Here is a 14723-nt window from a genome sequence, read left to right as displayed (position 1 = left end):
ATACCCAGTGCTCATGCTGCTTGCTCAGCACTGTGTGTATAAACTGGGAAGCATTTCACAGGGGCGCTTGTCTACATACTGTTTGAAAACCTGGAAAAACCATCACTGCCTGTGAACCAAAGCAGTACTCTCCTCAGGAAGTGCCTGTGAGACCCCCGTCTCTCCATGTCCATTTTTCACAGCAAGGTGAAGTCTGTCTCAGACTGAACTATGGTGTTGAGTTTTAGTTGCGTAAAGTCCAGACTTTAGGGACTATGAAAACTGGTAAATCTGTCATTTTTCGCTGATGGCGCTCTCTCTTCACATTTCAGTTTGTTTGCATGTTTTGTTTTGCATTAATTATGTTGAGAAGTGGGTTTTGAGAGAGGACAGCTGGAAATCTGCCTGCACAGTGTAAGAGGAATCACTTAACACTTTGTGCAAAGCCAGAGTAAAGGGGTGGGGGGATTTTTATTGAGCTCATACTGTAAGTAGGTGCAGCTGGGAAGGGGAGAATAAGAAGTAGAACCGTCTCCTGATGCTATGAAATCATTTTCTTATGGCTGCCCTCCCTGTTTCCCGCCCTCATTTTCCTTTCCACTCCCCATTTCCCTCCCTGTCTTTGCCAAAATGTCTCTCAAAGCAGAGTTTATAAAATATGAATTGTCTTTGGGGGTTTTTTTAAAGTAATTTTAAGTACATATTGTAGTGAGCTATGATGACAGAGAGCACACAGAGGACAAGGTACTGGATTTCAAATGGAAAGATGGAGGGGGAAAGGGTGTGGAATAATCAGCGTATTCAGAGAATGAATGGCAGACAGTGATGTAAAGTGATATGCAGATGGTTGACATGGGAATATGAGGTGCAGGGAGGAGGCAGCATAAAGAATGAGTGTTTGGAAAGGAATCATCAAACAGTAAATTCATATAAAACAGTTTATTAACATCTTAAGAAAGGCTTTAGACACAGCAATATAGCTTTAAAAAAGGAATGTGTGACATTTCTATATGATACATAAAAAGTACATTTAGCTTTGGTGTTATTGGATTGTTTCAGCAAAATCTGACCAACATCTGACTGGCTGCAAGTAGGATGAAAAAGAAGAAAACTAGGCGAGTAAATGTAAACCATGCATGAGAAACAAAACAGGAGTATTGTATGACAGTCTTGGAAAACGTGTCCTCATTCCCTCTCATAAACTCTGGTGCAGACAACATCCCCGGCGGTCATTGTCTGAAAGAAAACAGCAACAAAAAGACAGTTTAAGTTTTTGGTACCCTGTTATCAAGAGGCATCCTTTATACTGGGTTAAATGTTAGTTAATAAATGATGAATAATGATGAATAATAGATAATGCTTTATTAATCATTGAAATAAACATGATTTAGAGTTTTAGTTGCCAGGCTGTGGAAAATCCTCCTTAAACATGACACGTTTTTTTAATTAGCTCTTAGACTCTTAGACTCAGGAGAAAGACCCTCCAACTTGCAGATGAGTTGTTCATTTTTTTTTTTCCTTTAAATTTCTTTTCCCAGAAGGTAAGTGGTCAAATGGTCAGTTGGTTTTCTGGTGAACTACAGAGCAAAAGAGAAAGCACAAGTATCATGCAGAAGAATGATAAACAACAGCCAGATATTTCTGGCCACACTAGCAGCATTGTTCAAGTGAAAGCAATGTTGATCAATCCACCACTTTGGTCCAGACTGAAATGTCTCAAAAACTGTTGACTGAGTTACACTGGGCCTTTGTACAGACATTCATGGACCTCAGTGGATGAATCTGACCGACTTTGGTGACTTTTTGTCTAGCATCACCATGAGGTTGACACTTGCAGTTTTAAGCAAAATGTGACGATGCAGGATTTGTACAATACCTTGTAGAAAGGAAAAAACAGGCAAAAACTACCCATTCATTTTACTTGGAAGTGTTCCTGGATAATTCCAGGATGGTTACCCCGACTGCTATCCTTGTAGTATCATTTAAGTAACCCGGTCTGCTATTTTTTGCTGTGTTACATATTTGGAACATTTTGTGAACAAGTGACACCAGCCTGCTAACATGCTGATATTAGCATTTAACATTTGCTCACAGCACTGCTGTGCTTAAGTATACCTTCACTGAACTGCTCGCAGAACTGTAGACTCTTAGTCTTTTTTTAATTTGTTATGTATCTCTTTTAAATAAGCGATATAAAGTATAAGTAAGAGTGGTAACTTTTGAATACTTAAAAGCTCTAAGACTAGTCGTTAAGTTTTAGTGTCTGCTCTACACAAGTAATTACCAGTATCAGTTCTCCATCATTGGTCAGCTCTCGGGTCCACGCCGTCTTGGGCCCATCACCTTTCTGTAAAGCCTGTTCGCAGCTGATCTTAGTGTCTGTTTCCCACTTTGGAAGACTCTGCAGGGATTCGCAGAAGAAGAATATTAAAAACTGACATAATTTAAGTGCTTTGGACACTATGAAGTTACTATGAGCGTGTGTCTCATCATATCTGGAGCTCGGTGTGCCAATAGGCGCACGTCAGAACATTTTTATGGTCTGTCCTTCACCACTGACTCAACAACAGATCCACGCACTATCACCAGGACTGACTCTGGAGTTGCACTGAAATTATTTCCATATGTTTCGTCTGTGCAGAATTGTGGCTAGTTGTGCTGTCCTTGGCCAAATGCTGGTATGCATGTATTGACATTATACAAGATTTTTTATAAGGGAAGTAAAGGAGCACGAACCGTGCAGGGACGTCCATCCACTGTTGTCTCATTGAAGGACTGACCCACGGTGAAGGAGACATGGGTGGTGCGGACGCTGGTGGATGTCTTGATGGACAGACTCTCTCCCTGCTGGGTGATTTCCACTGCCGGGCTGGAGGCGGCAGTCACTGCAATCTTCCTCAGGAACACGTTCACACCTGACCACACACAAACAGAAGAAATATTAAACTGGCAGCTGTGGTGAAAGTCCCACCTGGGTTGGTTTGTGATGGGTGGAAAGAATGTACAGCTGTGAATAAAGAAGCATACCAGGGGTTTTAAATATTGTAGCCCAAACAGTGAAACTTTGACCAGTAGTATAAATGTGCAGGAGTCTTGGAGACTGAGAATGTTACATGATCACTATGTGGTAATGCAGCAACAAGCAGGGAAAGATTTTCTTTGCTTGGTGTTCAGTAAAACTATGTCATCTGATAGTTTGAGAGTCACCAGCCACACAGCAACTACAGCCAAATTCATCCCTTCTTTTCACAATGCCCATATTTGCTTATTATGTGTCTCCTCGGTTCGGTTTTCCTTGAACAAAAGTTATGAATGCGATGCTTTTTTTGGCAGCCTACAAAAACAGACTGTGCTGCTGCATTGCCACACAATAATAACATAACTTTTTTAAACCAAAAAAGAGAAGGAAAGAAATGTTCATTTTGATTAATTTCTTTTTTTCAAGTCAGAATTTATGGTATGCTTCAGCAAACGGTTGCCAGTAATGTAGAGCATATGTGATTTGCTGGATTGTTTAATGTCAGCTGGGATTGGCTCCAGACCCCCGCGACCCTCAAAGGATGAGTAGTATATCTAATGGACTGATGGATGGATGGCATGCAAAACCACTGGTATGGTCCTTTAAACCACTAATTAGTGTGACACTGTTAAAGGCATATTGGAAAAATGACAGAAGAAAAACACATTCTTGACTATCTGAGGTGCAGAAACAAGGACCACCAAAGTTACAAAACGTAAAGTCAGTGATTATCCACTCAACTTGCTGTCAGCCAAAACTTTTTTACCCCTTTAGAGCTCATCTTTTCATTGCTGCAAAAAAAAAATGTTTCTGCCTGACGTGGAGGTGAAAAGAAAGCTACTGCAATTCCTTCATTGGGATGATTGATGGTGATATTTAAAGACAGCTATAGAGTATGTGATTTATGCATGAACCCCTTACCCCTTACTAAAAGAGATGTAAATATGTAGCCATTTTGCGACTCTTCATGGTTGTTTTGTGTCTTTTTTTTTTGGTTGTATTTTGTGGTCCTTTCTTTGTGGTCATTTTTTGTTCACATTGAGTCTCTGTGGTCATTTTGTAGTAGTTTTGCATCTTTGTAGTCATTCTGCCTCTATTTGTGCTTGTTTTGCATCACTTTGTAGTCATTTTGTGTGTCTTTGTGGTGTTTTTAAGTATCTTTGTGGTCATTTTGTAACAATTTTGTGTGTCTTTATTGTATCTTTGCCTCTTGTTGTTGACATTTTGCATCTCTTTGTGGTTGTTTTTGAAAAAAAAATCTTTTTTGTCTCTGTAGTCGTTTGATTGACTTTCCAACAAGAAATGTTAAGTCACTTCAAACAGAGGTTCTGACCCTGGGGCTCCCTGACCCCTTGGGCCCTTGGGCCTTAGCCGGTAGGCTCTTGGGCCCAAGGGGTTAGGGGGTCCCCATGCAGGGCCCATGGGCCTACCTATAATTCATCTATGGATTTATGCAGCAAGAGAAAAAATGATTTTCAACAGAGAGGTATAACCTGTAGGAAAAAAAATAGTGATGTGCAAAGTACAACTTGGTTGAAACTAATAGAAATAGCTTATATCAACATCTATGTCTGGGGTCAGTAGGGATGTGAGGTGATGTTTAATAAATGTAAAACAAATGTAACCTGCCTGTGATTATTTATGTGAGCTGGACTGGCCTCAGAGGGATCAGGACGATCTGACAAATCTGATTCAGGTTCAGACCATATTTGCTCATGCAGTGGTACTAACAGAGGCAACACACACACATTCTCACACACACACACATTCTCACACACACACACACACACACACACACACACACACACACACACACACACACACACACACACACAGCGATAGATTGGGTCAGGGAGGCCCAGGGCAGTGAAGGAAAGTCGTTCTCAGAGCCGACTGGCTGCTGGGGCCCATGTCAAGGCTTAGTTCCGTTTACACTGGCTCTAATTACAACCGCATGAGGAGGACCCTGCTTCAGATGAGTCTAATCTAACATTCCTCCACAGGCTATTTGTCTTCAGATTTTTAATGGATGCCACTGGCTGGCCCTCGTCTGACCTCTCTCTCCTGTTCTCCCCGAAGAGGACTTATAACTGGAACCTGTTCAGCCTCATGTACCTTAACAAGACACATTCTCAGGAACATAGGTGAGCAGGGCAGGAGCAAACCAATTTAACCACAGAGAGTCACTTCAGACCACTTCGGTTTTCCAGTTGACCTCTAAGCCAAGTGGATTTCCAGCTGATTACGCCACTGACAAAATGATTGACGGGTCTTTGCAAGGGAGATGCATCCCTTTCCTTCCTTTATCTTTTTTTTTTTGCATTTTAACAATGCACCTAAATGATTGATGATAAACCAGATAAACAATATGCAGCTTGACAATAAACTTGCATCAAAGTTTGAGAAGTTTTTCATGTAAGGCATTTTGGAAAAAGTGGAGTGCAGCCTCATCTTGTGTTAGAAACGGTTTCAGGTCAGAGCGACAGCTTTATTGAACACTTTCAGCAAGCGAAGTAAAAGGAGGCCTATAGTCTATTTATACGTTTAGGCTACATAAATTACTCACCCAGCACTTTCAAAAGTTCCTCGAAATTTTCCGAAGACTTCATTTTCCATTTTCCTGAGAAATCTGTGACTTTCTTCTCCATTTCAATACAAGCAGCTGCAGAAATGATTTCAGCAGATAAGAAGTCGACTCTGACCGCAGCCTCTCCGGTAGATGTCTGTCCCTCCCGTTACCCCAGTTTGTAAAGCCGCCTCCTCTGCCTGCATCTGCGCCTCCATCCATTGGCTGACAGCTCGCCTAGGATCTGATGCTGAAACAGCCAATACAGAGGCCGGTGGCAGGGAGGGACTTTCCCCCTGACTCCTGCTGTACCCTCCAGCTCTGTCAGCATGGTGAAAGATTTGGATACGAGCTGGAAAATGCACTTCCAGTAAGTCCTTTGATGTCGATGAGTAGCCGGCTCCGATAATAAGGAAAGGTGTTAATTGTTTTATAGGCTGGTGCAATGTTAGTCCCAGTTATTTGACAAGAAGTCGAGAAAATAACAAAGTAAGTAAAGTAAGCAATGGAATACAAAAAAAAATTAAAAAGCCGATATTTATATATATATATATATATATATATATATATATATATTAAAAACAGTCTAACTGAAATCATGTGTTAAGTTTTCTGAGATATGGAATGTGCAATCAGATATCAGGGTTAATGTGTGAGAGTGGGGGGTGGGAAAGCTGGTAATGAAAGGGCAGAAGATAAGACATCCAGCTGGAGGCATCCATCCAGGAAAGTGCCATCAGCATTTTCACTCCACAGTTCAAATTTAAGAGAGAGGAAATACAAAGCCAGTTTAATCAAACAGCACAATAGGGTATCACTTTCATTTCCCAACGCTGACTCATGTGGCCATCTCATCCTGTCTTTATCTGAACTGGACAGTGGCAGGTTACATGTCATTAGGGCTCCATGCGATGTTTGGAAACAAACAGAAACATAAGACACTGTTTACCTTCTCAGTCAGGCACTCTGAATCACTGTTCACTTTACATGTGAACTCTGTGTCTGTAATTTATGCACAAATATATTCTGCTAAAGCTGAAATTCTTCAATTTTAATATTCCTGAAACATGAATTGAATATATTTTACACTGTAATGTCAATAATGATCTTACATTATTATTATTATATTTACATGAACAATGCATAACACATGTTTGTAATGTGTTACTGTACGAACTGAAACTGAATTATTTGAATTTGAACTGAGCTGGATCAGAATTGCTGGCATTGTTAAAGAAGTGACTGATACAACAACCAAAGTGAATCTTTTTTTTACTTTCAAAATCAAGTTTGCCTAATTGGGACAAAAAAAAGAAAAATTAAGGTGTAAAAAATAAAAGATATACACACTTTCAGTAAAGATGGAAGATCTTACTGGAAAAAATTGGGAAACCATATTAGATAAAACACAACACATTTAATGACAGAGGTTGAGATTCAGATTTGTCAAATTAGTGACACTGTCCCTCATGGCAAACATCAACATTAAATCCCCATGGAAAGTACAATACATTTATATATTTGATAAACATACATGCAGAGTCCACAAAAGTAAAAGTAGAATGAGTCACAAAAGCTAACACTAAATTAATTTAATACATTACAGTGACAATAGACAACCTTTTTCTTTTAACTACTATGAAGTAAATGTTGATTTTGGCTATAGAATAATGACACCATCTACGTTTGGATTGATTTTGTCAATTTTGTCACATCAGGGATGATAATTTTGTCAAAACCAACATTCAGTTAGCAATATTTCTACTACTATGTGCATATCGTGTTTATTGTGTATATTGTATTTATTAGTGTATATTTGGTGTATTTTAGATGTATATTTCCATAGATGTTTATTCTATAGATGTTTATTTTTCTGCTGTGGTAAATGAATTTCCCAGTTGTGGGATTAATAAAGTTAATCTAATCTAATCTAATATCAGAATGTCACAAACACTAGCTAGGCTGATAGCAGTAGCCATGTTGCTAGCACTACCGCCATTGGAAACTTACAATTCATTGTCCATTTGATAAACAAAATACCCTAAATAACATGTTTCCTGGCAGTGACCTTTCTGGAATGAGCAGTAGTGAAATGTACTATTGTAATGTGAGCAACACATTAGCTTCAGGCAGCTAACAGAATAGCTAATTTGGTTAGCAATAATCACGAAGGAAAAACTGATTTAATATTTCAAATCATGAACAATAGTGACAAATTACCATAAGAAGAGAGTAGCTATAGGTAATTACATGTATGGCAATGGCAATTAGAGAGTGGATAAAAGGTTCTGGTCAACAAAATGTAAAAATGTCAATTATTCTTCAGTTGGAACACTGTCAGTAGCGGTTGCTATAGCAACAGAATGTTCAGTTGAAACTGGAATAGTGAAGTCTTTATTTCATTTTTTTCAAATATATTGAACAAACTCAGGCTTGCCTAAGTAAAATGATAACTTGAGTTAAAGTTGAATACTAAATGAATAATAGTTTTTGAATACATTTTACCTCAGGTATTGTCAGTGAGATGTAGGCTATTTGATCATAACACCCCAAGTAAAATAAAACCCATCAATACATACCTTTTTTTATGTTATACTCTGTTCTCTCTTTCTCACACTCTTTCACACACATGCCCACTCACTGCCAAGAATATGTCATCAGGTCTGGAAACATGATGCAGTGCATTCATGCATCATGATGTTATCTGTGCAAGTTGTCTCAGCATTCCTGTCTGTGGCACCATGCAGACACAATACCATATCGAGTTACAGTAACATGGGAATTAGCCTTGTATTTTATGTCGAGAAAGGACATAATAAAAGCACTTTTAATTGCACATTAGAAATTACTATCCAGGCCACCATTCACCGCTGGCTGACCTCAGCAACTCAGGGATGAGAAGAGGAAGAGGAGAATGGCCCCGATGAAAGGATAACACTGGACACCACTGTCCCTGTCCCTGTCCCCATGACCACAGATGTAGTTCCTTCATAATTCCCTTTATGTAAACTATGATAGCTTCGGTTTGGTTCTCTGTGCTAAAGACACCAGGGTGTTTGTTGGTCTTTCTTTTCTTTCAATCATTCATTCACATGCAGTAGGCAAAATTCACTCTGCTGCATGACAATGACCCCAAACGTACAACCAGAGTCATTAAGAACTATCTTCAGTGACAAGAAGAACAAGGAGTTCTGCAAGAGATGGTATGGACCCCATAGAGTCAATCTCATCATCATGGTGTTAGTCTGGGATTACATGAAGAGATAGATGCTTTCAAAAGCATCCTAACTTTACTTGTAGTGCCTAAAACCTTTGCACAGCACATTTGCTGTGGCCAGGGATACAAGCTGTGAGATTTAAGCATTTGGAAAGGAAATTAAGTGAATAATTAACTTATTTTCCTCACACGCACACACTCTATCAATAACATGCTAAGAATTCATTGAAAATGAAAATGAATTAGATAAAATAAAAATGACAGCGGGCATAGAGTATTATTGTTTTTATCCCACAGCACAACTTTAAATAGAAGTGAAAATTTACTTGAAATATCGAAACTTTGCGTAATTCATTCTAAAAAAAATAACAATATACAGCCAACCACAGGACAGGACCATTGTAACTCACGAGAAAGGTTGAGTGAAGCGCCACCTAGCGTTGTTTCATGCAGGGTTTCTTGTACGGAACCTTTTACAAGTCGGTGTTTCCAGACGGCCGTCGCTTGAGCAAGCACCGATCTCATCATGTCGAGGCACCTTCGCTTCGTTGCTCGGACTGTGATGGTTGAAAACGGCAACGTTGATGCCGCATATACGGCTTTAAACAGGTAAACGTTGTGTTTTTAAGATAAGCCATGAGATAAAATGTGTTGTTAGTCAGGGAATGACAAGCTAACGTTAGCTAAATTAACATTAGCCTTCCGCTCAATGTCACAGAGCTGCGGCTGCGCTGTGGTGTCGCTGCTTATGTATAAGATGGCTCAACGTGTATGTTTGTGTTTTTAGGGGTATAGATACATGTGTAAGTGGATAAAATAATGTGAACATAACATTAAACTGTGTAGCCGCATAAGTAATGTTTCTAACACTGTTGGGATATTTGGTCGCACTAGCAGCAGCAGTTGTTGAATAACGTGTACCTGAATTGCATATTCAAAAATCTAAAAGGGAAAATGAGAAACTCCATCGTATGTAAATATCATCCAGTCTAATGTGATTGTATTGTTGACATTGGTTATTTCAGGCTTTAATGGGGTTTCTTTGTTGACTAATACAAGGTTCCTGACTAACTTTTTTAATTAGTTGCACGGCTGCTCCTGCTGCGGACCCAAACAGCAGTGTTTCATTTTATTATCATTTCTGACTAGAACCCTCCATCAACAGATGGTTGATCAACACAGTCACTTGTCCCCACAAAGCCTGCACTCAATCTGGCAGAAAAGAAAAACAATTACATTCATGGCAGATCCATAACGAAGAAAATGATCATCTGCAAGTGCTCCAAACTTGCCTTTCCCATTGCATGTGGGTGTCATGGTGAACATGGTGAAATCATGTCTGCCATCTTTAACAAGAAAAAAGTTGAGGATACATGGAAACTTAACAAATCCAGTAATGTGTTTATCTAAAAGTATGCTCACTTATTTTACACACAATAACGTCACATGTGGGTGAGTGATACACTCACATGACCAGACATATGACTTGTGTTCGGTATGTGCATTGTTATGGCCACAGTGTACACTTCTTAGCAAACAACAAAAGCAGTTTTCTTTAATTACACCTGAGTTTTGCTTTGTCATGCTAAAACCCATACCCTAAGGCAGTCGTTTGTTTATGAGGCTTATTATTAAGTAGGCAGTGTTTGCCTGTGTTGTGATTATCACCAGGTAACGTGAATGTTTCCTGCATCATTTACAGCTGTTAAATAGCTGAAGGCGAAGTAAGATTTTTGTGGATAAAGCAGGGCATTTGTCGAACAAAAGCACTGTTCCCAGCCATGCTTTGGCCGCACTCTTTGCAATAAATGCAGCACACAATGTTGGCTGTTTTGTCATACCTGAGGCACGGAAATCGGACAAGCCATCCTTTGTGAAAGCCACATATTTTAGCCTTTTGGATGTTGTTGTAGGTTCTGGTTTTGGCTCGGATGAGACCACCTTTGCCGAAGACGTATCGGGATTAGGCATCTTAGTGGTGGTGACAGATAGTGGATAGGGGCGATAAAACGATAGCAATAATTAACCCAAAATTATTTTCCACGATAGAAACATTAAAAACGTTCGATAAATGTACGATATGATTAATTTCCCTGCTTATAGCAAGCCCACAAATGAATCGCGAACGGCCAATCATGTCGCAGGAATAGAGGTCTGCATTGCGCAAGTTAGGATGCACGGTGAGAGGCGTAAACGCAGGCCAGCACGTGATATTATTTACAAACGCACGCAGTGGCTGACGGGCTTGAAGTTGGAGCGGAGTAAGCAAATAAGGCGAAATGAGCGACACCACAGAGAAGGCAGAACACAGCTCGAAGGAGGAAGATATCTTTGACAAGAGAGGCCACTCCACTTCGGTAGTTTGGTGATATTTTGGCTATTTACAGTCGGACATAAAAACAGCAATCTGCACTGGAAACTGCCGCAGACATGTTCCATTAAAGACAAGAACACTACAAACCTGATCCATCATTTGAAACGATATCACCCATTAGAACACAGAGAAAGTACATACAGGCCCAAACGAGTATTAGTGGACCCTCGACGAGCGCCAGGTGCAAAGCTTCTTTGTCTATTTAGTTATTTAAATATTTATTTTGCAGTCTGAGCAAATGTCACGTGTGTGCAGTTCCACACTGCAGAATTTTCTGTTTACTTTGTTGAGTAAAAAGGATTTAGATCTTAATCATGCATATTTTATCATATTTTTAATGTTTGCAACTCAGAGTTTTTAAATGTTCTGCTGTTTGTCATGTTCTGACTAAATAGAACAGTTCAAAACCACAGTTGACTTTCTGGTTTCTTCAACTTTCACTCAGGAGAAAAAAATCAGCCTTAAAACATGAAAGAAATAACGATGTGGCATTTAAAGTGATAAATATCGATTTTGACTGATATAGAAATTTTTATTTTGATAACAGTTTTGGCCATATCGCCTAGCCCTATGTGTAACATAATGTGTTGTTAAGAAAAGTTGTAAACCTCATGATTTAACTAAAGAAATACTTGATAAATGTGATAATCAGTGGTTTAAAACATATTTTCAAGTATTCAAGAATTTAAATGTTTGATTGGATCTTTAAAGTGTATCATGAAATGGATGTATGGTATCAGGGTGTATAAAAAAGGTTAAAGAAAAATTATTTAAATGCCTTTTTGTCTCTGATTTATAAAACTAGAAATTATTTATCCTATCAAGAATCCATTGGTTGAGAAGAAATGCTCACTTGTGCTGCTACTTCCTTTTACCTGTTGAATGTGGTGTCTTGCAACTCAAGTCCCAGCTATTCACTCATTCTTTCTACATACTCCAGGTTCCTAACTCAGGAGGGGATTATTGATGTCGTGAAGCGCAAGCGCTACTTCGAGAAGCCCTGTCGAGAGCGACAGCGGAAGAACTTTGAGAATTGTAGGCGGATCTACCACATGGAAATGGCCAGGAAAATTGCCTTTATCTCCAAGACGAGCAGAGAGGATCCCTGGCTTGGCTGCTAGGAAAATGGAGTGTCATGACACAGGACTTTATCGATGGACTGGTTGAGACGGAACCAGCAAAATGGAGGAAGCAAACAATATCAACACAATGTCACTGACATCCAAATGAACTTGGGAAATACAGAAAATAACAGCTTTCGTGATGTCATATTGTTTAACGGTAAAAGAAAAGACCATGTTGGAAGATGTGGATTCATTTGCTGGTCAACACTTAGTGCTGTTTTCCCCTTTTTTCCCTCTTAAATTCTGATTGCAGTCCTTACATTAGGACAGAAAGATCCTTGTACTTGTGAGTGGTTGTAATGAGCAGGTTAATGAACGCTTGGTTGATTTTGTGTTTTGAATCCTCTCACACAGTCTTGCTGATGAAAAAGCTAATAAATATGACATTTTCCTAAAATCTTGTGTCTGTGAAAAAGTATTAGTAATCACAGTTAAACTTATATTTAAACAAAAAAGACAAAGTGGTATATTCTGTAAACAGATGTGTGTAGGGCACAGTATAAAGTGTCACCTTGCCTCCTTAAAAGCTTTGGAAGTAGTTTGACGTGATCTCATTTGCTGGAGGAAATTCAAACAATACAGGAGCTGTTTTTTGTGTGAAAGGAGTCTCTGCTCAGCAGCAGCCTGCTGTAAATTAATTTAAGGTCACTACTGCACAGTGTGGTGTAGATGTCCACTGATGTCAGCAAACTCCCACAAATGAGACACATCAGCCATGCACATCTGTCAGAACCAAGCTTTCACCACAGGGGTTCTTAATGTGTGCACTTGCTCTCGCCTCCCTCACGCAGGGAAACGTAAACGTTTGCAGCAGGCTCACTTGTCTTTGAAGTTCCCAGGTCATGTTGATTCCTAGTCCTGTGGCTTCGGTCAGTGGGTGGCATTGTAAAGGCTGAGGGAGATTACCTATAATTTACACTCAGAGCGATTGACTGCTGTCTCTGATACCGCTTTAAAGGCCCATTACTGCCTCCGGTATAAGATAATCCCCAAGAAAGCTGCTGACTGTGTTCTGTGAATTTTTCAAAGATACAGGGATGATGATGATGTTGAATTTTTTCAATGTAATTCTTCTACGACAAAATTTCCTTTAACCTATCTGCATGGCTACGTAACACTAGAGAGAGGGGGAAAAAAATGTTCTCTGACCCTTTTTAAGAACTGAACAGCTTATCATATTTGAAATATATAAGTGGCAAGTAATCCGATAGTTCAAGCTCTTTATGTAGGTTTTTACAAGAAAAGGGAGAACATAAGGTTTCTCAGGTTCAGTCTGGCTCAGTTGCATTGTAAAGGTCAAGTCAACTTTATTGTCATTCATACACATACACAGTATACGGCTGAACAAAATGTCATTCCTTACAAACCAAAGTGCTAAAAACAGTACAACTTTACATACAACATACAAACAAAACAATACTACAAAGGCGGGTGCGTCGCATAAGACTACTGCCATTTAAGATGCTGTGTGTACATGAATGTAAGCAGTAAAAGGAACCCATGATTGAAACAAGAAAAAAATACCAAGTAGATTATAAACAGTAGAAGAAGAATAACACATTCTTAATATAGTTATCTCAATATGGTTACTGCATGTAGTTAATAGATAATAACCTATATAAATAATGCGTTGCCCCTCTAGTCACTGTGCCACTCTTAACTGTAAAAGACTGTAAGAGTATGTAGATGAGAGCAGAAGTATATATTATTTACATAATATTAAGATAGCATATGTTATAATAGTATAGTGATATAATAATAGCATGATAGTATAATAACACCATCTAAAAAAAAAAAAAAAATCATTTTAACATGAGGGAAAATACAGCATATAATAGTCTGTGTAACATAGGTTGTTCATTCAGTGCTGGTGTTCGGTAACATGATTGTGAAATGTGCAAATGTTTTTGCTGGCCCCATCCCAATGTTCACACCTGCACAGTGCCACCTGACAAATGTCAACTTATCACTGACAAATATCAACAGCAGAGTGAGGAAAATTTCAAACATATCACTACTTAGATATTCATTTATTTGGCCACCACTTGTCACACTAAAAGCCTGGGCACACCTTTGCTCTCAGCAACTCTATAGGCTCTTTGGAGCTTCATCCGACTTTAATTAAATCAGTTTGTGATAACGACAATTAATTCAGACTGAAACAGACTCATCCACACCCTGAACTTTTTGGCTCCTGTCATGCATTCACTGACACTCCTTTTTCCATTTATTCTGCCATACCTCCAACATGTGTAACACACTATTCTTAAAATAATAGTGGTTACAATCATAGTCATCTACTTTTGGACAGGAAAAAGCTTTTTTTTTCAAGCTATTACCTCATGCTCCTGCAGGTAACATCATCCTATTTTTGCATGTGATAAAAGAAGTGATTCACTCTTACAGCATATAGCAATCTCATTATGTAACAATGTAAGACATGC

The 14723-nt window shown here is 39.0% G+C and overlaps 2 protein-coding genes across 2 annotated transcripts; one reads left to right on the top strand and one right to left on the bottom strand.

The window, feature by feature from the left end:
• Positions 1-903: 903 nt before the first annotated feature.
• On the bottom strand, positions 904-5746 carry crabp2b (cellular retinoic acid binding protein 2, b). The gene is made up of 4 exons (XM_023409807.2): positions 5565-5746; positions 2716-2894; positions 2264-2380; positions 904-1215 (listed from the first exon to the last, which is right to left on the bottom strand). The coding sequence occupies exons 1-4, from the start codon at positions 5644-5646 to the stop codon at positions 1165-1167; spliced, it is 429 nt and encodes a 142-aa protein (XP_023265575.1). The 5' UTR covers positions 5647-5746; the 3' UTR covers positions 904-1164.
• Positions 5747-9251: 3505 nt separating this feature from the next.
• On the top strand, positions 9252-12676 carry mrps21 (mitochondrial ribosomal protein S21). The gene is made up of 2 exons (XM_023409925.2): positions 9252-9390; positions 12096-12676. Exons 1-2 carry the CDS (start codon positions 9308-9310, stop codon positions 12274-12276), a joined length of 264 nt encoding a protein of 87 aa, XP_023265693.1. The 5' UTR covers positions 9252-9307; the 3' UTR covers positions 12277-12676.
• The last annotated feature ends 2047 nt before the right edge of the window (positions 12677-14723 follow it).

The sequence above is a fragment of the Seriola lalandi genome, unplaced genomic scaffold (assembly GCF_002814215.2).
Source record: "Seriola lalandi dorsalis isolate HSWRI2012SDOR001 ecotype SW California unplaced genomic scaffold, Sedor1 jcf7180002054408, whole genome shotgun sequence".
NCBI lineage: Eukaryota > Metazoa > Chordata > Actinopteri > Carangiformes > Carangidae > Seriola > Seriola lalandi.
Note: the sequence above shows the minus strand (reverse complement) of the source record. Positions and strands in the feature narration are given on the sequence as shown.